The sequence below is a fragment of the Brachyhypopomus gauderio genome, chromosome 2 (assembly GCF_052324685.1).
Source record: "Brachyhypopomus gauderio isolate BG-103 chromosome 2, BGAUD_0.2, whole genome shotgun sequence".
Classification (NCBI taxonomy): domain Eukaryota; kingdom Metazoa; phylum Chordata; class Actinopteri; order Gymnotiformes; family Hypopomidae; genus Brachyhypopomus; species Brachyhypopomus gauderio.
This window is the reverse complement of record NC_135212.1, coordinates 21722879-21743922: the sequence shown is the minus strand read 5'-3', so window position 1 is coordinate 21743922 and position 21044 is coordinate 21722879. Positions and strand designations below refer to the sequence as shown.

Genomic DNA, 21044 nt, shown 5'->3' with positions numbered 1-21044 from the left:
CACAGCAGTAGAACCTGCAGTCTCAATTACCAAACACAGCTTCCACTGGAAACAAACAGCCGGGCTCTCAATTATGCAGGGTCCTTCACCTCAAAGCGAGCCGTACTGGACACAACGTACTCCCACTGACTGCCACCTGCATGTTAGGGAATGTGCATATTTGTCTACAACTCAAACGACTAGCATAGATATATTGCTGAAATATAAAAGCTATAATTAAATACATTCCCACAGCAATGTGGGCTGTAATGAAAGCATTTTGAGCACTGCTTTGTAAAGTAACACACTCTTTACTGGTACTGTGTGTGTGTGTGTGTGTGTGTGTGTGTGTGTGTGTGTGTGTGTGTGTGTGTGTGTGTGTGTGTGTGTGTGTGTGTGTGTGTGTGTGTGTGTGTGTGAGACAGTGCTGCTTGCTCTAGTGTTTATGTATTTCCCTGTATGGATTCAGTCCTCCATCTATGCATCCAAAGCTTTCTCCAAACCGGTAATGAAAACACAGATATGAAGAACTAATAAACAAAAGCTTTTAACGAGGTCCAGAATAGCGCCCAGTGAGAAGCTTCATGAGACATCTGGCAGCGTGATAAAAGACATGAAAGACAATCTCCATCCTCCTGTTGCTACTGACAACTCTACTTGCACAACCATCTAAACTCTCACTCCCCCCCCCCCCCCCCCCCCCTTGCTATGATGGCAGTATTACTACCATTTATATGATGACACAGGGAAACAGTATGAGGATGACCATGATGTTATGACGCTCCCTTTTATGGGATGAGTGACAGATCTCTATGGTGAGAGAACTCTATGATGTTGCTGTTTTTTGGTCTGTGTTTCATGCAAACTCTGAAAGCTGAAAAATTGAAAGCTGTTGCACTGAAATCTATTTTTTGCTAAACTGTGGAGGCGTCACACTCCTGTCCAATTTACAGATTGATTATGTCTTCACTTTTCCTCTCATTGTATTCCTTCTTTTCATTGCATTTCTATTCGAATTAGGCCTGTGAAAAGATGAGTTGGGTTTATCATGACGAGACAGTGTAACAGTTCCATTCAGACTCACTTATAGAATGCTTGGTTCTCCACGCCACATTTCCAGAGGTGTTTGCAGGCCTCTGGAGTTGGTGCAAAGTATGTTAAGATGATCTTCCTGTCCTGTGGGTGGGGGGAAGAACAAACATGTTAACATGGGAAACAAACATTTAACACATTTCCATACATCACAAGACTGCACTACAACATCATTGTTCACTGTAACTCCAATTACAAGCACAAACATCTGAATCATTTATGCTCTCACCTCCTTCTGATTTGCATATATATGGAATGTCTTTGCCTCAAACTTCAGCTTTGTCACCTCATTCCTGTTTTGGAAAAATAGAAGGTGTTGTGCTAACGTAACCACAAAGCAAGACACTACTCAAATCAACTGCTTAATGTAAGAACCAATACATCTCATAAACAATAGAACCAATACATCTCATAAACAATAGAACCAATACATCTCATAAATAATAGAACCAATACATCTCATAAACAATAGAACCAATACATCTCATAAACAATAGAACCAATACATCTCATAAACAATAGAACCAATACATCTCATGAACAATAGAACCAATACATCTCATAAATAATAGAACCAATACATCTCATAAACAATAGAACCAATACATCTCATAAACAATAGAACCAATACATGGGTCATTCCAGGATTTTGGTACATTTCCTGTCCCACCACTTAAATTTCAAATGTACATATACAAAATATCTAAATGACTATTTTTTTTATACATTGTACTTGTTATAAGACAAACTGTAAAATTTGGTGGAAAAATAAGCGCCTTAGATATTATTCAAAAGACCGAATACCTTTGAACCACCTCAAAAAATTGCCATTTTCTCTTGTCCCACACATTGGGTGACCAACTCCTTTGCCAAATTTAACAATTAAAATAAGCTCTAAATAAATTACTTCCTCTTGTATATTGTTGAAATGCATCTCCTTTACTTATGAAAGCAACTTATTTGGTCTACATTGTATTGCATGTCACAGTTTTTACACTATTAAGTTGTGTCCCACAACATGCGCGCAACCCTGTTACCATAAGGAATTTTATCTGGCAGAGAAAGGGTTAAAAATATTTGTGTACTAGCACAAAGGAATTTGCATCACAAGGACATTTCCTGCCCACATGGCAAGAAAAATGGTAAGTGCTCTAACAATTTTCAAGTTTTTTTTCCAAATATGTTTGTCCAAGTTGTGTGTGTCACTCAGTGAATGCAACCCTGTTCCTCATATTGTAAGACTAATATTGAGTAGAGTCAAAATTTACTTTATATACTTATATAACCATATTTGTCCTTGATCTTGTATACATAGCTACATTTTACAGTGAGCATCTGTTCCTGGGGTAGACCACAACTTAGCCTAAATTTGCAACCCTGTTAGTCGCAACCCTGTTACTGCATACCAATTTACTGCACACCAATCTAATAAAGAAAAAACTTCTTCCATATCTGAGATTGACGAATCAAACTTTTTGATAGTTTATAACCTGTAGATTATAAATATATGATTTTAAATGATCAAATTGAAGATCAAATTTTCAGAAGTTACCACCCCTGAAATGTACCAAAATCCTGGAATGACCCACATCTCATAAATAATAGAACCAATACATCTCATAAACAATAGAACCAATACATCTCATAAACAGTGATGTCAGTAACGCGTTACTTAGTAACGCGTTACTCTAATCTGACCACTTTTTTCGGTAACAATACAACGCGCTACTATTTCCAGTGCAGTAATCAGATTAAAGTTACTTATCCACGTAATTGTGCGTTACTATTTTTATTTTCCCTAGTAAAAATATATATTTTTGCTTTCTACTTTGGCTCAGTTCTACTTTTGCGTCTGACCGTAGCGCTCGACTCCGCACGCTGCGCGCGACCCTGTGAGAGCGCGAGCACGTTTTACAAGTCATTTTTTGCAGTGTCCTCCCGTAACGATATGTGGTAGTGTAAAGAAACACCCCTCAAAAACAGGGGAAGGAACATTTACCTGACGAATTTTAATGTTGCACTGTGTTCCACGTTTGAAAAGTGCTGGAATTTTGACTAACCTACTTTAAATTGCTTGAAATTGTAATGGTATTTCGTTTCACAAGTAGCTGTCTGACTGAACAGTTCACTTGTATTACGTTTACAAATAAATGTACAAATAATACCGCGCAGCTACACAAACGTAATGGAGATACTGTAGCGACTACTACTGCTCACGGTGAATTCACTAACGGACACTTGGCCACTCAAGGAGTCTGGCCCTTTAAGTGACACTGGGGGGGGGGGGGGGGGGGGGGGGGGGCGGCCTGCGCGCACCAGGGTTGCGTTATCAATAAAGTTTCCCTCCTCGGGATTTTTGGATTAAGCAGTTTCTGCCTCGGTTACCGAACCTGCTTCAATACATTGTTACTGTTAAAAATGCACTTCCAATAAAGTGAGTATTGGAAAAATTAATTTTGCTGCTGAATGTAACTACTAAAGTAACTTGTAATCTAACGTAGTTACTTTTAAAATCAAGTAATCAGTAACGTAACTAAGTTACTTTTAAAAGGAGTAATCAGTAATCGGATTACTTTTTCAAGGTAACTTAGCCATCAGTGCTCATAAATAATATAACCAATACATCTCATAAACAATAGAACCAATACATCTCATAAACAATAGAACCAATACATCTCATAAATAATAGAACCAATACATCTCATAAACAATAGAACCAATACATCTCATAAACAATAGAACCAATACATCTCATAAATAATAGAACCAATACATCTCATAAATAATAGCTTTTTTGGTTAACTTAAAACAAACAATTACATGAGTCAAGGAGTCCAATAATAATGTTAGCTGATTGATGTGTATTTATTTGTATTTCAATGCATATGGTATGACTGGAATTAATGCCTGTAGGAGCATTTACACTGTAAAAAGATTCCAACAGATGCATGTAGCTATAGAAAATGTGTCTGTTAGGTAGACTCCTTGTGTTATGTTATATAATGTGTTATATAGCATATATGTGTTTTATACACATCTTTCTGATCATGTGGCTGGGGACAGACTGAAGAGGAACACCTGGACACCTGTCTGCTCTGGACACCTGGACACCTGTCTGCTCTGCCTGGCCATAGACAGGACCAGACAGCCAGTCCTTGATGACTGGGAACATATAATTCAATATAGCATATTCATCTGTGTCTGGTATGCCTTGGGACATGGGATACAAAGTACCCTTGGCAATAGTGATTGAACGTTTTCACCGAAGAGAGAGGGACAGAAAGAGAGGGACAGAAAGTGAGAGACAGACAGAGACAGAGTAGGTTCACAGCAGAAAGGAGTCATGTTACTCACCATTTGAGGAAATGGACTCTCTTGTTCCCTTGAAGCACAACAAAGCCGAAAGGAGTGAAGGCGAGGAAAGCAGGATTCCCAGACACATCCTGCCACACACAGACACCAGCCCAGTGACTCACCCAGGAGCACACAGGGCAAACATCTGACCTAGAAACAGCTCCCACTACCTATTAAATCACAAGTCTGAATATACAAAAAACAAAAACTGATCCCAGATCAGGTACAAGATGTGATAAATATGACATTTTTTAGAGTTTTAGAGAAGAATCTGTCCTGGCATAGAGGTGGAGACATGGAGATGGTTTGGATGTTTTGGTTTGGAAGAGACAGGCTAGATGTGAAGAGAGGACTATCGAACCTTGCATGGATGTGGATCTACACCGTATGTCTCCAGCATCTGGGCCTTCTGCAGAAAATTGCGCTCCGAAGTCTCTGGAGTCTGCCCCCTGTAGACAGGTTTCATAATAAAGAAACTTCACATTGCACATTCCAATTACATCTGGAATAAAAAATAAACCAATGCACACTGACTGCTTATTTATCATTTATTCAGCAGGAACTATTCATCATTCACAACACTGATGCAACAGCAGCTTCTGCCTGGTGGCTCTGAATAAATCAAAAGGCCAAAGGTACCCTTACCCATCACCCTTCAACCACCTTTACACAGGTTTCTATTACTGGAACACCTGAAAAATCTAAAGGGCCTTCTCAGCAATCCAAGGACAATTCTCATTATCAGGCTGATAGCGATGTTCCCGTCTGCCACCAGAGGGCAGTCATGCACACAGATATTATACGCTTCCCCTACAGCCTGCCTTAATGAAGCGTTATGCAGCCAACTAGTATCTCGATGGCCTAAACCCTTACATTAGTTCACCAGCCATGGGGTTGGTGTGAACTCGTTTGTTCGTAGTACTTATGGCTTTTGTGCCTTCGCATGCAACTCCCACTGTACCATCTGCCATCATTTAACCTTCCATGCACTCTTTCCCCTAGATCTATAATATACACAAAGTCAATGTAAAAATAGACGACCATACCTGCCTAAAGTCACATACCATCACACTAATTCAGTTTCCATCATACTCATCTATCTCATAAAACCAATTTATGATGTTCTGAGTCTACTGCTAAATGCAAACAATTAATCAACAGTCATATAATACAAAGACCACCAATCTAATCCTCATTCAGTATCATCGAGACTTGAGGAGCAGTTCTACACCCTGTTGGTTATTTGGTGTCTGCAGCCGCCGAGGCTGTTATGGGTGCAGTCAATTCATACTAACCTATAACTTTACTCTGTTTGGTGCAATAAGAATAGGTGACAGCTAGTATCACAAAAAAACTTACATGTGTGTGCATGTGCTAGAGACAAAAAGAGAGAAGGAGAGGGAGGGAGAAAGCAAGTGAGAGAGAGTAAATCAGCTCAGCCATCCATAGAACCTGCTAAATGACACGGCTTCATGCCTCTCTGTGTTTACTGCTGTTTTTATAGAACATTTGACAGAATGGAATTGCTAAAGAACAACAATTCAATTTATTTATCTCCACAACTCCCAAAACCATCAGTAAATGAAAAAAGTGTTTCACTGTGTCTGTGTCATAGCACACACACACCCTGATTTAGAAGATCAGCTTGGATTCCTCATTTACCACACACACCACGGATCAACACAGCAAAGATTACGATTCTTCTGCTAACCAACCATTCAAATGTAAACTATTACAGCTTTGAAATGTCATCCAGTATATGTCAGCACATTGGTTCCTGCAGTGTAAGCCAAGTATATTCATTTCCTGAGGCATAAATCTCTCCAACATCTTTCTTGAGGTTATCAGGAGGTTCAGAAACACCTGAAGACCATGACTGCTACTATAGATAAAGATAAAGATGAAAAGGGCAGACTCTTCTGAGGGAATATGGCAAGCAACATTTAGTCCAGACACTACAGCACCCAAGTGGATAAGGGAGCAAGAGAGTATATAAATGAGAAAGAGAGTGAGAGAGAATGGGGAGAGATAAGAGTGAAAGTGAGAGTGACAGTGAGAGTGTGTGTTTGAGCACTGTATTCACCGGGCATGGTTAAGGCCTGACTTTACAAACACATGGTCAGTATGAGGAGACATACATGAGCTCCGTCTTGTGGATCTCAGCAATCCTTCGCTCCAGCTTCTCCGAGTGCTTCGGGAAGAACTGGAACTTGGAGCTGTAGCCTTCCGGATGCTTCCCTGGGTCATAGTCTCCAATCTCCGCTGCAGAACAGGGAGATGTTTTAGGCAACTACAAGTCAAACATCCTTACATATGGTCTGTTGTGCAGTTGTTTTGCTCGTGGGGGGAAAGTACACACTGATACACACGCTCTGCTATACAGGTGCGCCCCCTAATGGAGCACAGCAACGCGACATGTGCCAGCCACGTGAGCTCTATCGAGGAAGCCTACAGCCACTGGCCACACTCCCTCCCTGCAGATGCAAATCAGCCCTGCCATGAGGAGCACGTGAACCATGCAATAGCGCCTGCCTGTCTGAAGACTGGGCCCAAGGCACAGGCTGGCACAGGTATAGGCAGGCACAGGCTGGCACTCAGACACACACAATCTCCCACAGATTCACCCCACAGATACCAGAGTTTATCAGCCTTTTGATCACAAAAAAACTGGGCCATCCTTTTTTCACACTAGTCATAGTTTTATGCAGTTGTAAAATGTAAAGCAATTTCATGCCCTTTTTCCCCAAAAGCTGGTATTTTATCTGAGATGCAAAAGAAGACACATGGAGCAGAATCCTTCTGGTGTTTATTATTGCATTATTCATACAGAATCTCTGTATTCGGAATCTCCTTTCTAATGGCCGAGAGGGAAAAGCTTTTTTTTTTTGCTAAATGCAATTGAAAAGGTCACATTTGGTTCAATCTTACCCTGTAAAATATAAGCAGCCAGTTGTGCTGCATCTGATGTCTTGCAGAGAAGCCGACCGTGGTACAGATCTCGCTTGATCTGCAGGAAGACAAGATACCTGCAACGAGAAGACGGGAGGAGAGAGTGAGAACTACAGGAGCAGTGAGTGAGAACTACAGGAGCAGAGAGTGAGAACTAGAAGGATAGAGAGTGAGAACTACAGGAGACATAAACATCTTCACCTCCCCTCCTAATCATAGATCCAGTGATCAGACGTCATGAAGCCTCAAGTGCTGAGATAAGTAGGCAAACATGAACAGTGACCCATGAACAGAGTTGTAACGGCGAGGCATGTTTACAAAGTTCACAAAACTTCCCAGAAATTATGCAATCACCCTTATTAAGAGACATGTTTGCATATTACCCACATATTTTTTATGTGAGAAAAAGAATATGGCTTGTTGGTTTAGAGTACAGGACAGTGAATCTAGATCAGGGGTTAGTGCTTTGCAAGCCCTGGGGCATCCTTCTGTTGCTTAGCTCCCTCTGCCCAGGACACCGTCCCAGGCAGGACACCATCCCAGGTAGGACAACAAGGTCCCAACCTTTTTCAGCATGGTAAACTTTCTCCCCGCCCCAAACACCTGCTCCACAGAAGCGTTCGCCTGTGACAGTCCATCTTCAGGAATGGTTTGGGCCGTTCTGAATTTAAAGCAGCACAAATCATCACTGCTCCAAATATTTTCAGTGTCTGGTTAATGTTCAAAATATCATAAGCAATAATAGTAACTATATACACCAGTACTTTACATGCCACAGTTTGATGCCACAGTATCATCCTAACTGAACTGAGTCTGAAGCAGTTGTAATATGAACTTATGTCCTTGTAAACCGGAGGCAGTTAGTCGCTGCTGCCCTGGTGCGAATAGCGTCGAGGTGCCGAAGCAAGGTGGCCCGCGATGTCTGATGGGACTGCGGCCGCGTGCTCCTCTTTAACTTCCCAAAGTAGGCCATCACAGTGTACGCTAATTCATTTTTTAAAAGGCCCTCCCCGAAGAGGCTGTCCAAAGTAAGAAAGCAATTACGCCCTGGTGGATTCTCTCTAGGCGAGGGCAGAGGAGCTGGTGCTGTATCCACCAGGTGATTTCTGGCCTACATATCCGCTGCCTTTTATAGCCCGTCTCTTCATTCCACACACGCACATGTTGCTTGTCAATGTCATTTATACTGAGTCAAGGAGACCACGGGTAGGTTAAACGCATACTAATCTCAGGGTGGCGATCTCCCTTTCATAAAGCCATGCGTGATCTCAAAACACCGTTGCTGCCGGCAACTTGTGTACAAATGCTTTAATGTTGGAGACGTTAGTGGGACGATTTTGAACATCACACTTTTGATGTCTAGTGACTTTCAAGATGCTGCTTATGAGGGACGGCTTGGAGTTGCTGTCGGACTTGCATTTGGCCAGGACCAAATCTGCCAACCTTCCCGGACCGCTGCAGTCTCTGAACATGGACCTGCTGCAGCAGTGTGTCCTAGCAACACCAGTGTCCAGTGTGTCCTAGCAACACCACTGGATAAACTGGTACCAGCTCAACATCTACAACTGCATTAGTAACACTACCATTAGTTAGTGCTCCCCACATGCCAAACAATACCATGGTACCATCAGCGGTCCTGCAGTCAGAATTTCACCAGTTACACTGAGTAGTGTTCTTGTTGTCTGTGTGAGTATTTAATCCTTTATTCAGTGTTTATTAGACAGAGGTACCTGATAAAGCAGCAAGTGAAGTGGTCATTTCTAACAGTTCAGATTGTGAGTGTACAATCCAATTTAACACAAACACAGACTTCAAATTTACTGGTTAAGATGTTTAAATGATATAATAAAAATATACAAATAAATACAAATAATAAATCCTAAAACTCCTAAAAATACTTTAACAAATTCAATGAATCATTTACTTTGTGACACACTGCATGAAGTTCTTATGCGTGAATTTCCTTTTTTAAAAATGTTTAAAATTGGTTCAGCACAACATACTACTTTTAGAAGGGATGATGTGCCACTGATGTGCTCCTTGGGAGCACTGCAGCCCTGCTAATGGCTCACAAGGTGTTGCGTAAGAAGTGTCGACCGCCTGAGTGAGAATGTGGTGATTGGCCTCTCTTTCTGCCTCAGTGGGAACAGGTTACCTCTGCACTCCTGCTAGCTCCATGTTCCTCTCCCCCCATGTACTCTACATCTTCTCTTATCTCCTGTTTTCTTCACTCTTCTCTCCAGTTTTCTCCTCTCTTCTCTCCTGTTTTCTCCTATCTTCTCTTTTGTTTTCATCTTCTCTTCTCTCCTGTTTTCTCCGCTCTTCTCTCCAGTTTTCTCCTCTCTTCTCTCCTGTTTTCTCCTATCTTCTCTTTTGTTTTCTCCTCTCTTCTCTTTTGTTTTCTCCTCTCTTCTCTCCTGTTTTCTCCTCTCTTCTCTCCTGTTTTCTCCCATCTTCTCTCTTGTTTTCTCCTCTCTTCTCTCCTGTTTTCTCGTCTCTTCTCTGCTGTTTTCTCCTCTCTTCTCTCCTGTTTTCTCCTCTCTTCTCTTTTGTTTTCTCCGCTCTTCTCTCCAGTTTTCTCCTCTCTTCTCTCCTGTTTTCTCCTATCTTCTCTTTTGTTTTCTCCTCTCTTCTCTCCTGTTTTCTCCTCTCTTCTCTCCTGTTTTCTCCCATCTTCTCTCTTGTTTTCTCCTCTCTTCTCTCCTGTTTTCTCCTCTCTTCTCTGCTGTTCCATCTGCTCTTCTTTTCTATCTTCTCCAATTTTCTTCCCTTTTTTTCTTTCACTGAATCCATTGCTCCTACTCCACACACTAATCTATGCCCTCACTAAATAAGCATGATGTCATGACCGTGAGCCCTTTGCCGTCTGCGGGACCCAGAGCGCATCATTCAGGCGTTTCAGATCTCCATCCAGCCTGCAGGGTGCGTGCTCGTTCTAGGTCACCTAGTTGGAGCCACCACAATGGTGGGGGTAATGCAAAGAGTCATTCAAAACAGAGCTAGGACGTTGCTAGCTGGGGGCTAATCATGCATCATTTAGAGGAGCACGTTAAGTCACTAACTCTCAATCTCCTTTTCTCTGCCAAGTGGGGAGAGATAGATAGATAGATAGATAGATAGATAGATAGATAGATAGATAGATAGATAGATAGATAGATAGATAGATAGATAGATAGATAGATAGATAGACAGACAGACAGACTGATGGGGTAAAATGGGGGCACAGTAAAATGGGGGCACATACATTCGTTTACAGAATCATGACCTTTTAGCCTCCCTTCTATTCTTGGACAGCCTCCCTTCTTGGAGGAAGTTTCACAGACATACTCACCCCGTCAAAAATCCAATACCAAACAGCATTATGCTTTCAAACGGCTTTTCAGAGACTCGACTTAGATTAAGTAATAATAAGATGTTGCATAGTGTTTTTTAATAACCCAGTAAGCATAAAGAAGTATAATGATACAGTCATTGTGAAGTAGCCTGGAGTGTGTGTAGTTCTGTGTTTTTGCTTGCTGGGAGGTCAAAGTTACAGCACTCGGCCATCTCTATGGCCAGGAGGAATCTTTACACACACACAGCAAGAAGCAAAGGTTAGATCTCACTCAGTGATTTGCAGATTTGTAGGTCTTAATTCATACTAACAAACAGGGTCCATTGCACTGCATTGCATACAATTTAAAATTCCCATCTCCACCTACAAGGCACACTATATATTATATATCCTCCTTCATACATTTCCTCCGGGATGCTTTAGGTCCCTGCAAATCTCTTGTAGTGGTTCCCCCATCATATCCATGCCTGTGTTGGCCTCTCCTCTTCCAAATACCAGGTACAAAGACTTTAATGCAGCATTATATAATACTACATTACAAGTGTTCTCTCCAACCCACCCTTTAAGTTTCACAGTGCTGTTATATGGTCAGTAGCTTTTGTTTGTGTTCTATATCAATTCATTATAAATGTCTGGAGTTTTGTCGTTACATTGTTCATTTCTTCTTGTATACCAGCCTTGAGAGTGAAAAGGATACTATCTAAATAAAATGCATCATTGTTGTTGCTGTTGTTGTTAAACTGTCAACAACCATAAAACTGAATGTTTCTGAAAGGGGTCAAATGAACATCTGTTCAGTATATAGCCCAGCATGAGGTGCATGAATGATGGCTGGACTAAGACAGAGACAATTAACATACGGCAAGGTTCATCTCGCATGCAAATCTCAACGTGTGACTAAACTCAGAAACGGCATTTGGGATGACAAAGAATGAGATACGTAGATGACCTTCTGTTCTTCTTCTGTAACACTGCTAACAGAGCGTTAATGGGCTGTGGAAGCAACGCTCCAACAGCAACCAAGAAGAGTTGGGACACCTCAGTGGGTTTTACTAATGAGAACCATCTACGGTAAGGAAGATGAGCACGTGCCTGGCAGATTTCAGTGAAGCCCTTACCTGGTGATCTCCTCCTTAAGAGCAGCTGGGTCTGGCGGGTAGAATTTGACTCTCAAACACATGGTGAATGGAGGCTGAGCTACAGGGCGGAACAAAACACCTCGTTATGACTCCTGGTGCTGCTGGGTTTACTTACGAGCTTACAAAGAGCAAAAAGCTAGTTCGGTTTACCAAGATATATGGGGGTTTCAGCACCGGAGCAAAAAATGCCATCTGTGGTCACTTCTCAAAGTGTTCCTTAGACACCAGCAATAGATCAGATAACACTGATGTTTTCAGACATATCATTACTTAGGTATTGCAATACCCAAAGGTTTTAGGAATTTGATATGTATGTGAAACTACTTTACTGTGTGTAAAGGCGTAACATCCATAAAGTATTTTTATACAATGAAATAAGCCACCTTACAGTTTCCATAGAGATGATGCTCCATAATGGTAATTAACAACATGTGGTTTTGACTCAGAATACTTACATTTCATTTGCTTGGTGATTGACTTGGTGAACTCTAACCAATGCTGCAATAGTCACAGAAAAGACAGATCATTATTAAACAGATACAGGTAGCCAGTGAGGATAGATGCGTGTGTGTGAGTGTGTCAGAGAGGCGGGGCTTAGTGGGTAGAGTGTATATGATGCATGTACACTAACCACACCCCTTTTCTTGGCTTTGCAGGCAAACATGAGCAGACAGCCAGCAGCAGACTCAGACTCCCTCTGTGCCATCAGGCCTCATAGCGGGTATGGCAGACCAGGTAATCTGAGCTGCCACGTCACTAAGGTTGGATATTTCTCACTCGTCCTTCATGCAGGCAAAGAAGGAAATCCAGAAATATCCTGGGGCTGTTAATCGAGACCTACGTTGGCACTTGAAAGTTTTTGCTGCCAATACTTTTCCGTCACTGCTATCACCTTTCAGGCTGCCCACTCCTGAGGGCGGAGCCAACAGGGAACTGCACATACCGGTAGTGAACATAAACACCCCCCCCCCCCCCCCCCCCCCCCCCAACACCCCCCCCCCATCAACAAATTTGTTTGGGTGATATGGGACAGGTGGGGCATGGAATTTCCCCTTCTTCTGAGGTGGGGAATGATAGAAAAGGTTTGAAAACCACTCAGTTAGACTAAAATCGCCCAAAAAGGGGTGGTACTACAGGGAATGCACCTCAACGCTGATTGGACAATGGCATTCAGAAGCAAGAGAAACTGTCCAGAACAGACATAGCTAGTTAAATGCCGTGATAGAATGTGAGAGAAAAAAAAAACCTCCTTTTCATCCTTTTGTGTTGCGTCGCCCAATCGCCCTAATGAACAAACCGCCCATGCATAGCACACACACCGCAGCCCTGCAGCAGAAGTGCTGTCCTATCGCTTCAGGTTTACAACATGGGAGTCCACAGCAGAAATCACATCCCTCAACTGACCTCATAGTTATTCACTCATTGTAAGTCACTCAGGAACTCTCAAAGGGGCTCAGTACAAAAGAAAGGCATGGTAGTGTGTGTGTGTGTGTGTGTGTGTGTGTGTGTGTGTGTGTACACAAGTTTGCTTTGTCAGGTCTGTCACAAAAATGTATTCTACTGATCTGATACAACATAACTACAGCAAAATGCATATGTATTATATCGGTACAGAGGCGTTAACTTACGTTACACTAGTACAGCGTTTCTCAAAGTGTGGGGCGCAAGCAATTGGAAGAAATTAACCTTTTTAAGCCTGTCGTTTTAATGCCTGTTTGTTTTGCATAAAGCCCGGATGTTTAAAATGTCTGCGGAACAGTGTGAACCAGGGCTAGATTCGGCTCTTTAATGAATTTGTGAACGTTAGTGAACGTTCGTCACCACCCCCCCCCCCCTTACCATTTTGTTTGGGTGATATGGGACAGGTGGGGCATGGAATTTCCCCTTCTTCTGAGGTGGGGAATGATAGAAAAAGTTTGACAGCCACTGCACTAGTATAATCTTGGAGCTTATAATAGATTTGAATATTGTTTACATATTGTCATTTTGCAGTTTTCATGTTCCAACGTAGCCTAAGGGCTAATAATTAGCTGATACATTTTATCAGGTGCATTAAGTAAGAATTACGGTATATTATTCATATTTAAGATATACAGTACACTGTTTTTACCCCCATATTGTATGTTGCTATGAATAAAGTCTAGAAATATGTGATACAGTTTTTGGGCCATAATGGATAATACCCATCCCTACTACATCGCATGCACCAGACACTCACCCTTTGCTTGTCTGGATCCACATATCTGATGCCAAAGTAGTCTTTCTCCAGAAGGTTGAGATGGTGGCAGATGAGATCAAACAGATACTGACCCTTTGCATCTCTCTGAAAAGTCAATGGGAAAAATGTACATCAGGGTGTGTATATATATATATAATGTATATCAGTGTGTGTGTGTGTGTGTGTGTGTGTGTGTGTGTATCAAGGTAAGCTGTTTAATTTTCTAGATAGAGGGAAAGAGAAGGCCAGCCAGTAAAACCTTACGTCTCTTAATTACTGGTAACAGAATGCTGTTGATATGTTTTAACCCTCTCTGGAGAAATGGATTCATATTAAGGTTTAGAGACAGCCATCTGCTGAGTTAGGGACCAAAAAACCAAAAAGAACAAAAGAGAAAAGGGACACACACGCACACACACACAAACTTTTATACCACCATGCCTTCCATTGCATCTTATACCTTACTAAAGGAAGAACCTAAATTCTTTTAACACTGGTTTGATCAACTCATATAGTCATCTTAGGTCTTTGAACCCATTCATTTTCCACATAGCTTTTTCATATTACTTCACTGCATTTAAGATATTCAACATATTTGGAAATGGGCCTGTGAGCAGTCATGGTCTTGTGGTAGGGAACTGGTCTTGTGACCGGAGGGTCGTGGGTTCGATTTCCAAGCCTGAAGCCATGACCGAGGTACCTTTGAGCAAGGCACATAACCCCAACTGCTCCCCAGGAAGCCGGGTGCCGGGCTGCCCACCACTCTGGGCATGTGTGCACCACAGCCCCCTAGTAATCACTACTAGTGTGTGTGTGTGTGTGTGTGTGTGTGTGTGTGTGTGTGTGTGTGTGTGTGTGTGTGTTCTAACTGCACAGATGGGTAAATGAGGAGGACGAATTTTGATTGGGGTGAAAATCACAATTGACAAATATGGCACATTTACATTTATTTACATTTGAGATGAGATGCTCCACAGATACAGATGGACATTTGAAGGAAAGATCAGAGAGCCACTCAGTTTCCTGAGAGCCTCCTCCCTGAAAGCCCCTCCCCCATACAGGCTCCTCCCCCATTATGCTTTCAAACACTCATTTACATTTGAAACGCAATGTTATGCAAATGTTTTTCTCTCTATGTGTCACTCATTACTGTCATTACTAAACCTCTATTTGAATTCTAATGCAACGTTAAAGTGATTACAGTCTGCAGTGAGGGCCTGGAGGTGCTCAAACCACTACTCACATTTGCATAAGCCGACACCTTGCCTGATTAAGACTGGTTGTAACACCTCAGCTGTTAACGCCATTTCTCCCGGTGAGCACGGAACACATTTTCATTCAACACATACTTATCATGTTTGGAATGTGAAGAATAGGTCACATTTCACATCAGCCTGTAAAAACAAACAGCATTCAAAAATACCGTAGAAACTGTGACTGGACTATGGGATGGTTGTCAAAACGCAGCAGAGCCCTCCGTTTTCCATCTGGTATTTCATTCTGGTATTTATACAGAAAAGCATGAAAAGCTGCAAATTCCCCCACAAATTAATCTCTCCACCCCCCACATCCCGACCAGCAAGTATTTTTTAGACTCTTTTTCAAACGTTGTAGGTGAAAAGCATTCACATTGTCATTGCAGACTACAAGTAGAGCAATCACTGGTGCATGAAGAACTAAAATTAACGTCTGTATGTCCATCTCATCTCATCGCCCGAAACAGCATCAGTGCCGCCACACTGCGGCTGTAATCCGGGGCCCCTGTAATGGCGTGTACTTAATGAGGGCACCTGGCACACGTTTGCTGGCCACTGCCCCAACTGAGCTCCTCCAGCCACATCACGAGGTGTGAAAAACACAGCATGACCGCAAGGTCAGCCGGAGCACGTGTCACGCCCATCAGTCATGACGCCGACACACAGACGTCAGCGTCAGAGCCGCCGACCAGGTCGGGTTGGGACCAAGTGGTCAGAACAAAAGAGAGAGAGAGAGCTCTGCGTAGGTGTACGTGAGTCGTGTCCGTGGGGTGGGGGTTGGGGCACCCTTCTCTGTTTACTGATGGACATGTCTGCCAGTTGGCTAAGGATCCTTCCGAACTGCCATGAGAAAGCAGTATGATACGCTGGTGCTTCCAAGAGCTCACTGAAGCTCACTTACATATTCTGCTTTCTCAGATTGCTTAAACACACACACACACACACACACACACACACACACACACACACACACACACACGGATTTTGCTTTCAAATGGTCAACGTCACTACAGTCAGCACTTGTATTACGGTGACAGAGCGATTGGAAATGTTTCGCCACGAAGCGCTTGCTGCTCAACCTGTTCCCTTTGTGACAGACAGGGGGCAGTGCAAACACACAGACATGGCTTAGCAGAATGGTCACACACCACACAGGCTAGAGATAAGCAGCAGGACAAATCCAGATCTTGCCAACTAAAGCATGTCACAATCTGGTTAAATAACTACATCTGTCTACAGCCATCACAAAGAAATAAAGACTTCTGATATCCCAATTGATATCTGATATCAATGGGATATAGGGGCAGTCATGGCCTGGCGGTTAGGGAACTGGTCTTGTGACCGGAGGGTCGTGGGGTCGATTCCCAGACAGGCCATGACTGAGGTGCCCTTGAGCAAAGCACCTAACCCCAACTGCTCCCCGGGCGCCGGGCTAGGGCTGCCCACCGCTCTGGGCATGTGTGATCCACAGCCCCCTAGTTAATCACTAGTGTGTGTGTGTGTGTGTGTTCTGACTGCACAGATGGGTTAAAAGGAGGAGGACAAATTTCGATTGGGGTGTAAAAATCACAACTGACAAAATATGGCACATTTCATTTCATTTCAATTGTTCCAGTTACCTCTTGCACTCAGGATTCTGGGTAATGTAGGTAGCCCTGATTGTGCTTTCTGTCACCTGTTGTGTGAAATATAATGAAGACGATGCTTAACTCAGTACCAGTGAGAGGGGCAGACATCAGTAGCAGGCCAGATAAAGATGAGGCACACACTTTCTGTCCATATTCTGAATCAATCTGAGTCAATCTGAAATCAAAGTAAGCATGATTCATAGTGACAAATCACAAAATTCTAATTTCTTTGAAATCTTTTGTCAAACACCATATAAACGTTTTACAATCCAGTCAAATATAAGTTAATAAAATCATGTTCCGCCCATAATAGCTCGTTTAACTCAGAACTGCCTCAGACTGAGGAGGTCCAGTATGTTCGGGTTTGCGGTTTGTGCTGGAGTGGCAGGGGGCAGGGGGTGAGTTTGAAGCAGCATGGATGCTGGACAGAGATGCTGATCTCACTGGGCATGTGACCTTTTCCCCCCCTAAAGGGCTCCAGACCTGGGGAGCACGTACCACTGTCACTGCTGAGCAGGGTCTTAAAGGGGCCTACTAATCTACAGTGACATGCATACAGGAGGATCATTATGTATGGAGGAGTTTTTGTGTCTTGCATTGTGGAGGGTTATTCAGATGAATTATATAATTTTTGCTGTCTGGGCTAGTCAAATAAAAAAGGTCCCTTTGGACATGCTTGCATATACTCAACTGACTCAATCAGTCTCACAGCCGTGAAGAACAGTCACACACAAACTCACACCCATAAAGAACAGTCACACACAAACTCACACCCATAAAGAACAGTCACACACAAACTCACACCCATAAAGAACAGTCACACACAAACTCACACCCATAAAGAACAGTCATACACAAACTCACACCCATAAAGAACAGTCACACACAAACTCACACCCATAAAGAACAGTCACCCACACAACCTAACAGGTCAAGTTCCTTGTTGATATCTGAATGGCCAAGAAGTCTCTATACAAATCAACAGGGATGAAATGTTTGTTGATTCTCAAACCACCTGTAATTCTCCCTAATACACAGGTCTGCTGGCTGGCTGGCTATTAAATTTGCCAAGAACCAGCACAACGCACCAGTTAACTGCGAGCATGGTGTCTGTGTCAGCATCGATGACTGTGGCCACAGAATCACATGTGTATGTGTACTTTGAGACGCTCCACCCGCACACCCACAGACACAGATGTCAGGAAACTGGGCACCTGGGTGATGGAGGCAGTGACAAAAAGTAGGAAGATGGAGATGCCAAGTGAAGTGCACACACACACACACACACACACACACACACACACACACACACACACACACACACACACACGCACACACGCACACACACACACGCGCACACACACACACGCGCACACACACACACGCGCACACACACACACACACACACACACACACACACACCCATTACCCCAGACCTCACACAGAGTTACTGTTTCCCACAAACAGTGTCTAATTGCAGCATCTGTGTGACAGAGAGAACACTTAATGAAAAGACTCCTAATTATTTCTAATGGTGCGTCTTGCCTCTTCTCTGTAAAGTAAAACAAAAGCAGGGAGGAGTACTGTGTCCACGGGACAGAATAAACCTACGCATATTAGCCACAGAGGACTAGCACTAGATATAAGCACAAACCGTCCGTTCAGGTCTTTATAGTTTGAGAAGTGAATTTGGAATTGTAGCAAATGAATTCTGGGAACTTATGTTGGAGCTCAAGGCAGCTTCACCTTTGTGCAAAAAAGCCTGTTCCCCCCCATCTGAAGAATGATTCAAAATTGCAGTGAAGTACACAATGTATCAAGACAAACAGGACATTTCAGACAGAGGTCCTTCAGCAAGGTCCTTCTAGAAACCTTGTGTAGCTCACTATAATTATGAATATCTCTACGTCTTCTGTAGTTAATCTCCTGGAACCATCTTCTACTTTAGATAATTGGAAAACTATATTTTGTATATAATGTAATTGGATATTATAATAGAATATATAATATGTACACACACACTCCCAAGATTCAAGGAGGGTGGTGATTCAGACACAGGTTTTCTCTAAATTCAATGACTATCGTATTCTGTACTATATATACAAGAGAGGAGAGGACAAGGAACAAGACAGAGAGGACAACAGGGGAAGAGAGACAATGACGTCTCTTGGTAACAGTAATACCAGCCAGCATTAAGCTCGTCCCTGGGCAGCTGACTAAGGTGCAAGGTGCGGAGGCGTGGACGGGCTCACTGGAGCAGACCTGTTTAAGCAGAACCAAGCTCCTGGCACAGGCAACAGGGCTCAAATTCTATTAAATCTGTTTACCCCATTGTTTGCAGCCCACCTCAGGGAGTTCCCTATGGAGAAACAGCCATTATGTTCTTTATGCATGCAAAATGTACAATATGAGTGGATCTCTCACATTACAGTCACAAGTGCCACAAAGTTCAGTCCACGTCAGTGAGAGGGGTTTATATCCTTTCCCCTTTTTCAGATGATGCATCCATTTCTGAGAACTAGCACTGTGTGTGTGTGTGTGTGTGTGTGTGTGTGTGTGTGTGTGTGTGTGTGTGTGTGTGTGTGTTGTTTGCAAAATATTACAATCTTTTTAATTAAAAGATTGTTTTCCCTTTCTGTGGCAGAGGCAGATACAGCTGTGAATATAGACATTAGCTAGTGTGGAGGCTCCAGACCTTACAGGAATAAAAACACGGCCATTCTAATCACACCCATTCTAATCACGCCCATTCTAAACATGCCCATTCTAATCACGCCCATTCTAATCACGCCCATTCTAATCACGCCCATTCTAATCACGCCCATTCTAAACACGCCCATTCTAAACACGCCCATTCTAAACATGCCCATTCTAAGCACGCCCATTCTAAACACGCCCATTCTAAACACGCCCATTCTAAACACGCCCATTCTAAGTGCAAGCCTGATGAATGGGATAAACAGCACGGTGGACATAAGTCATACTGACTAGCTCCAATCTGTATTCATACTTTATCATCATTAGCAATTTTACAAAGCGTTCTTCTAAAGCTTTCGTCCTCCATAACAATGCACTCTTACATCTCCTCCACATTAAGCCTCAGCTTGGCATTCACATACAATGGACACTCATGATCGGTGCGTTTGTCAAGTGTCGACCTGACCTGATCTCAGAGGGAGGTCTATGGGGGATCTGCATCTTAGCACAGCCATCACACCAGTTCAGCCTCACGTCATCTTCTCTTGGTCATAGTTCCCTCCTACACAGTGAACATCTACACCAGGTTCTAGTGCTATGACTCCTCTAAAGGCAGGAAAGTGAGCGAAGTGCACTAGCTAGAGGAGGGGTTAGGGGACGAGCCAAGGGAGGGGGCAGACAGCTGTGAGAGAGCGTCTGTCATTGTACACCTTTCAATCCATAAACACTATAGATTGTGAAGTCACGCTCTACATAAATGCATCATCTGTCAAATCACAACATCTGTGTCGACCAGCCTTGACATCGTCGGTGCAGAAGGTACAGCAGTACCGAGCCTGCCCTTGACTTGCAGTTATGTTGATTTATGGTTCTGCCATTAATCCCAAGAAACGCGTTGAAAATGGGTCTGCTCATTTAAGGCTCGGCTAGAGTGCTGCACGCGGGAGCTGGTGAAGGCCTAAGTAGGAAGGATGAGAAGAAAATGGTGTGAGGAGCCCAGTTGAGACATAAGAGCGATTCGGAAGCTGAGCAATGCCAAAACAAAGGTGCAGCATCGCCACAGAGACGCAGAGGCAGCACCAAAAATAGGAACCAAAAGGGGCAAAAAAAACATATAAAAAGGACGTCTTTGCAGTCACGTTTGTACATGCACCCAAGGTCCTGCCTTCAATAGACCTTCACTGCTTGTTCACAAGAAAATGATCACGTGCACTGAAATTTCCAAGTCTGACTCTGAAGCTAGACTTTGTAGTGTTTGGTCAAACGGTGCACTTATATAAGCCACCAGTCCTCAAACCAATAAAAAAATATGTATTAAACATATGACCAGTAAAGCAGAAAGTAGCATATATTACAGCTAAAAGGTCTAAATGTATTCTGCTAAACTCTCTACTGGCC

At 42.9% G+C, this 21044-nt stretch overlaps 1 protein-coding gene across 3 annotated transcripts in view; it reads right to left on the bottom strand.

Annotated features, from left to right (window-relative positions):
- frmd5a (FERM domain containing 5a) overlaps window positions 1–21044 on the bottom strand; it is an 83797-nt gene that overhangs the window by 11264 nt on the left and 51489 nt on the right. For 2 of the 3 annotated variants that reach the window (XM_076991098.1, XM_076991100.1), the window contains exons 2-10: window positions 14066–14170; window positions 12303–12345; window positions 11827–11905; window positions 7354–7451; window positions 6564–6687; window positions 4787–4874; window positions 4426–4514; window positions 1301–1364; window positions 1064–1155 (exon numbers count right to left, since the gene is read on the bottom strand). In XM_076991098.1, the coding sequence (XP_076847213.1) occupies window positions 1064–1155; window positions 1301–1364; window positions 4426–4514; window positions 4787–4874; window positions 6564–6687; window positions 7354–7451; window positions 11827–11905; window positions 12303–12345; window positions 14066–14170 (782 nt within the window). Of the gene's footprint in view, window positions 1–1063; window positions 1156–1300; window positions 1365–4425; window positions 4515–4786; window positions 4875–6563; window positions 6688–7353; window positions 7452–11826; window positions 11906–11997; window positions 12064–12302; window positions 12346–14065; window positions 14171–21044 lie in introns of those variants that run through there. The other variant, XM_076991099.1, reaches the window with a different exon arrangement.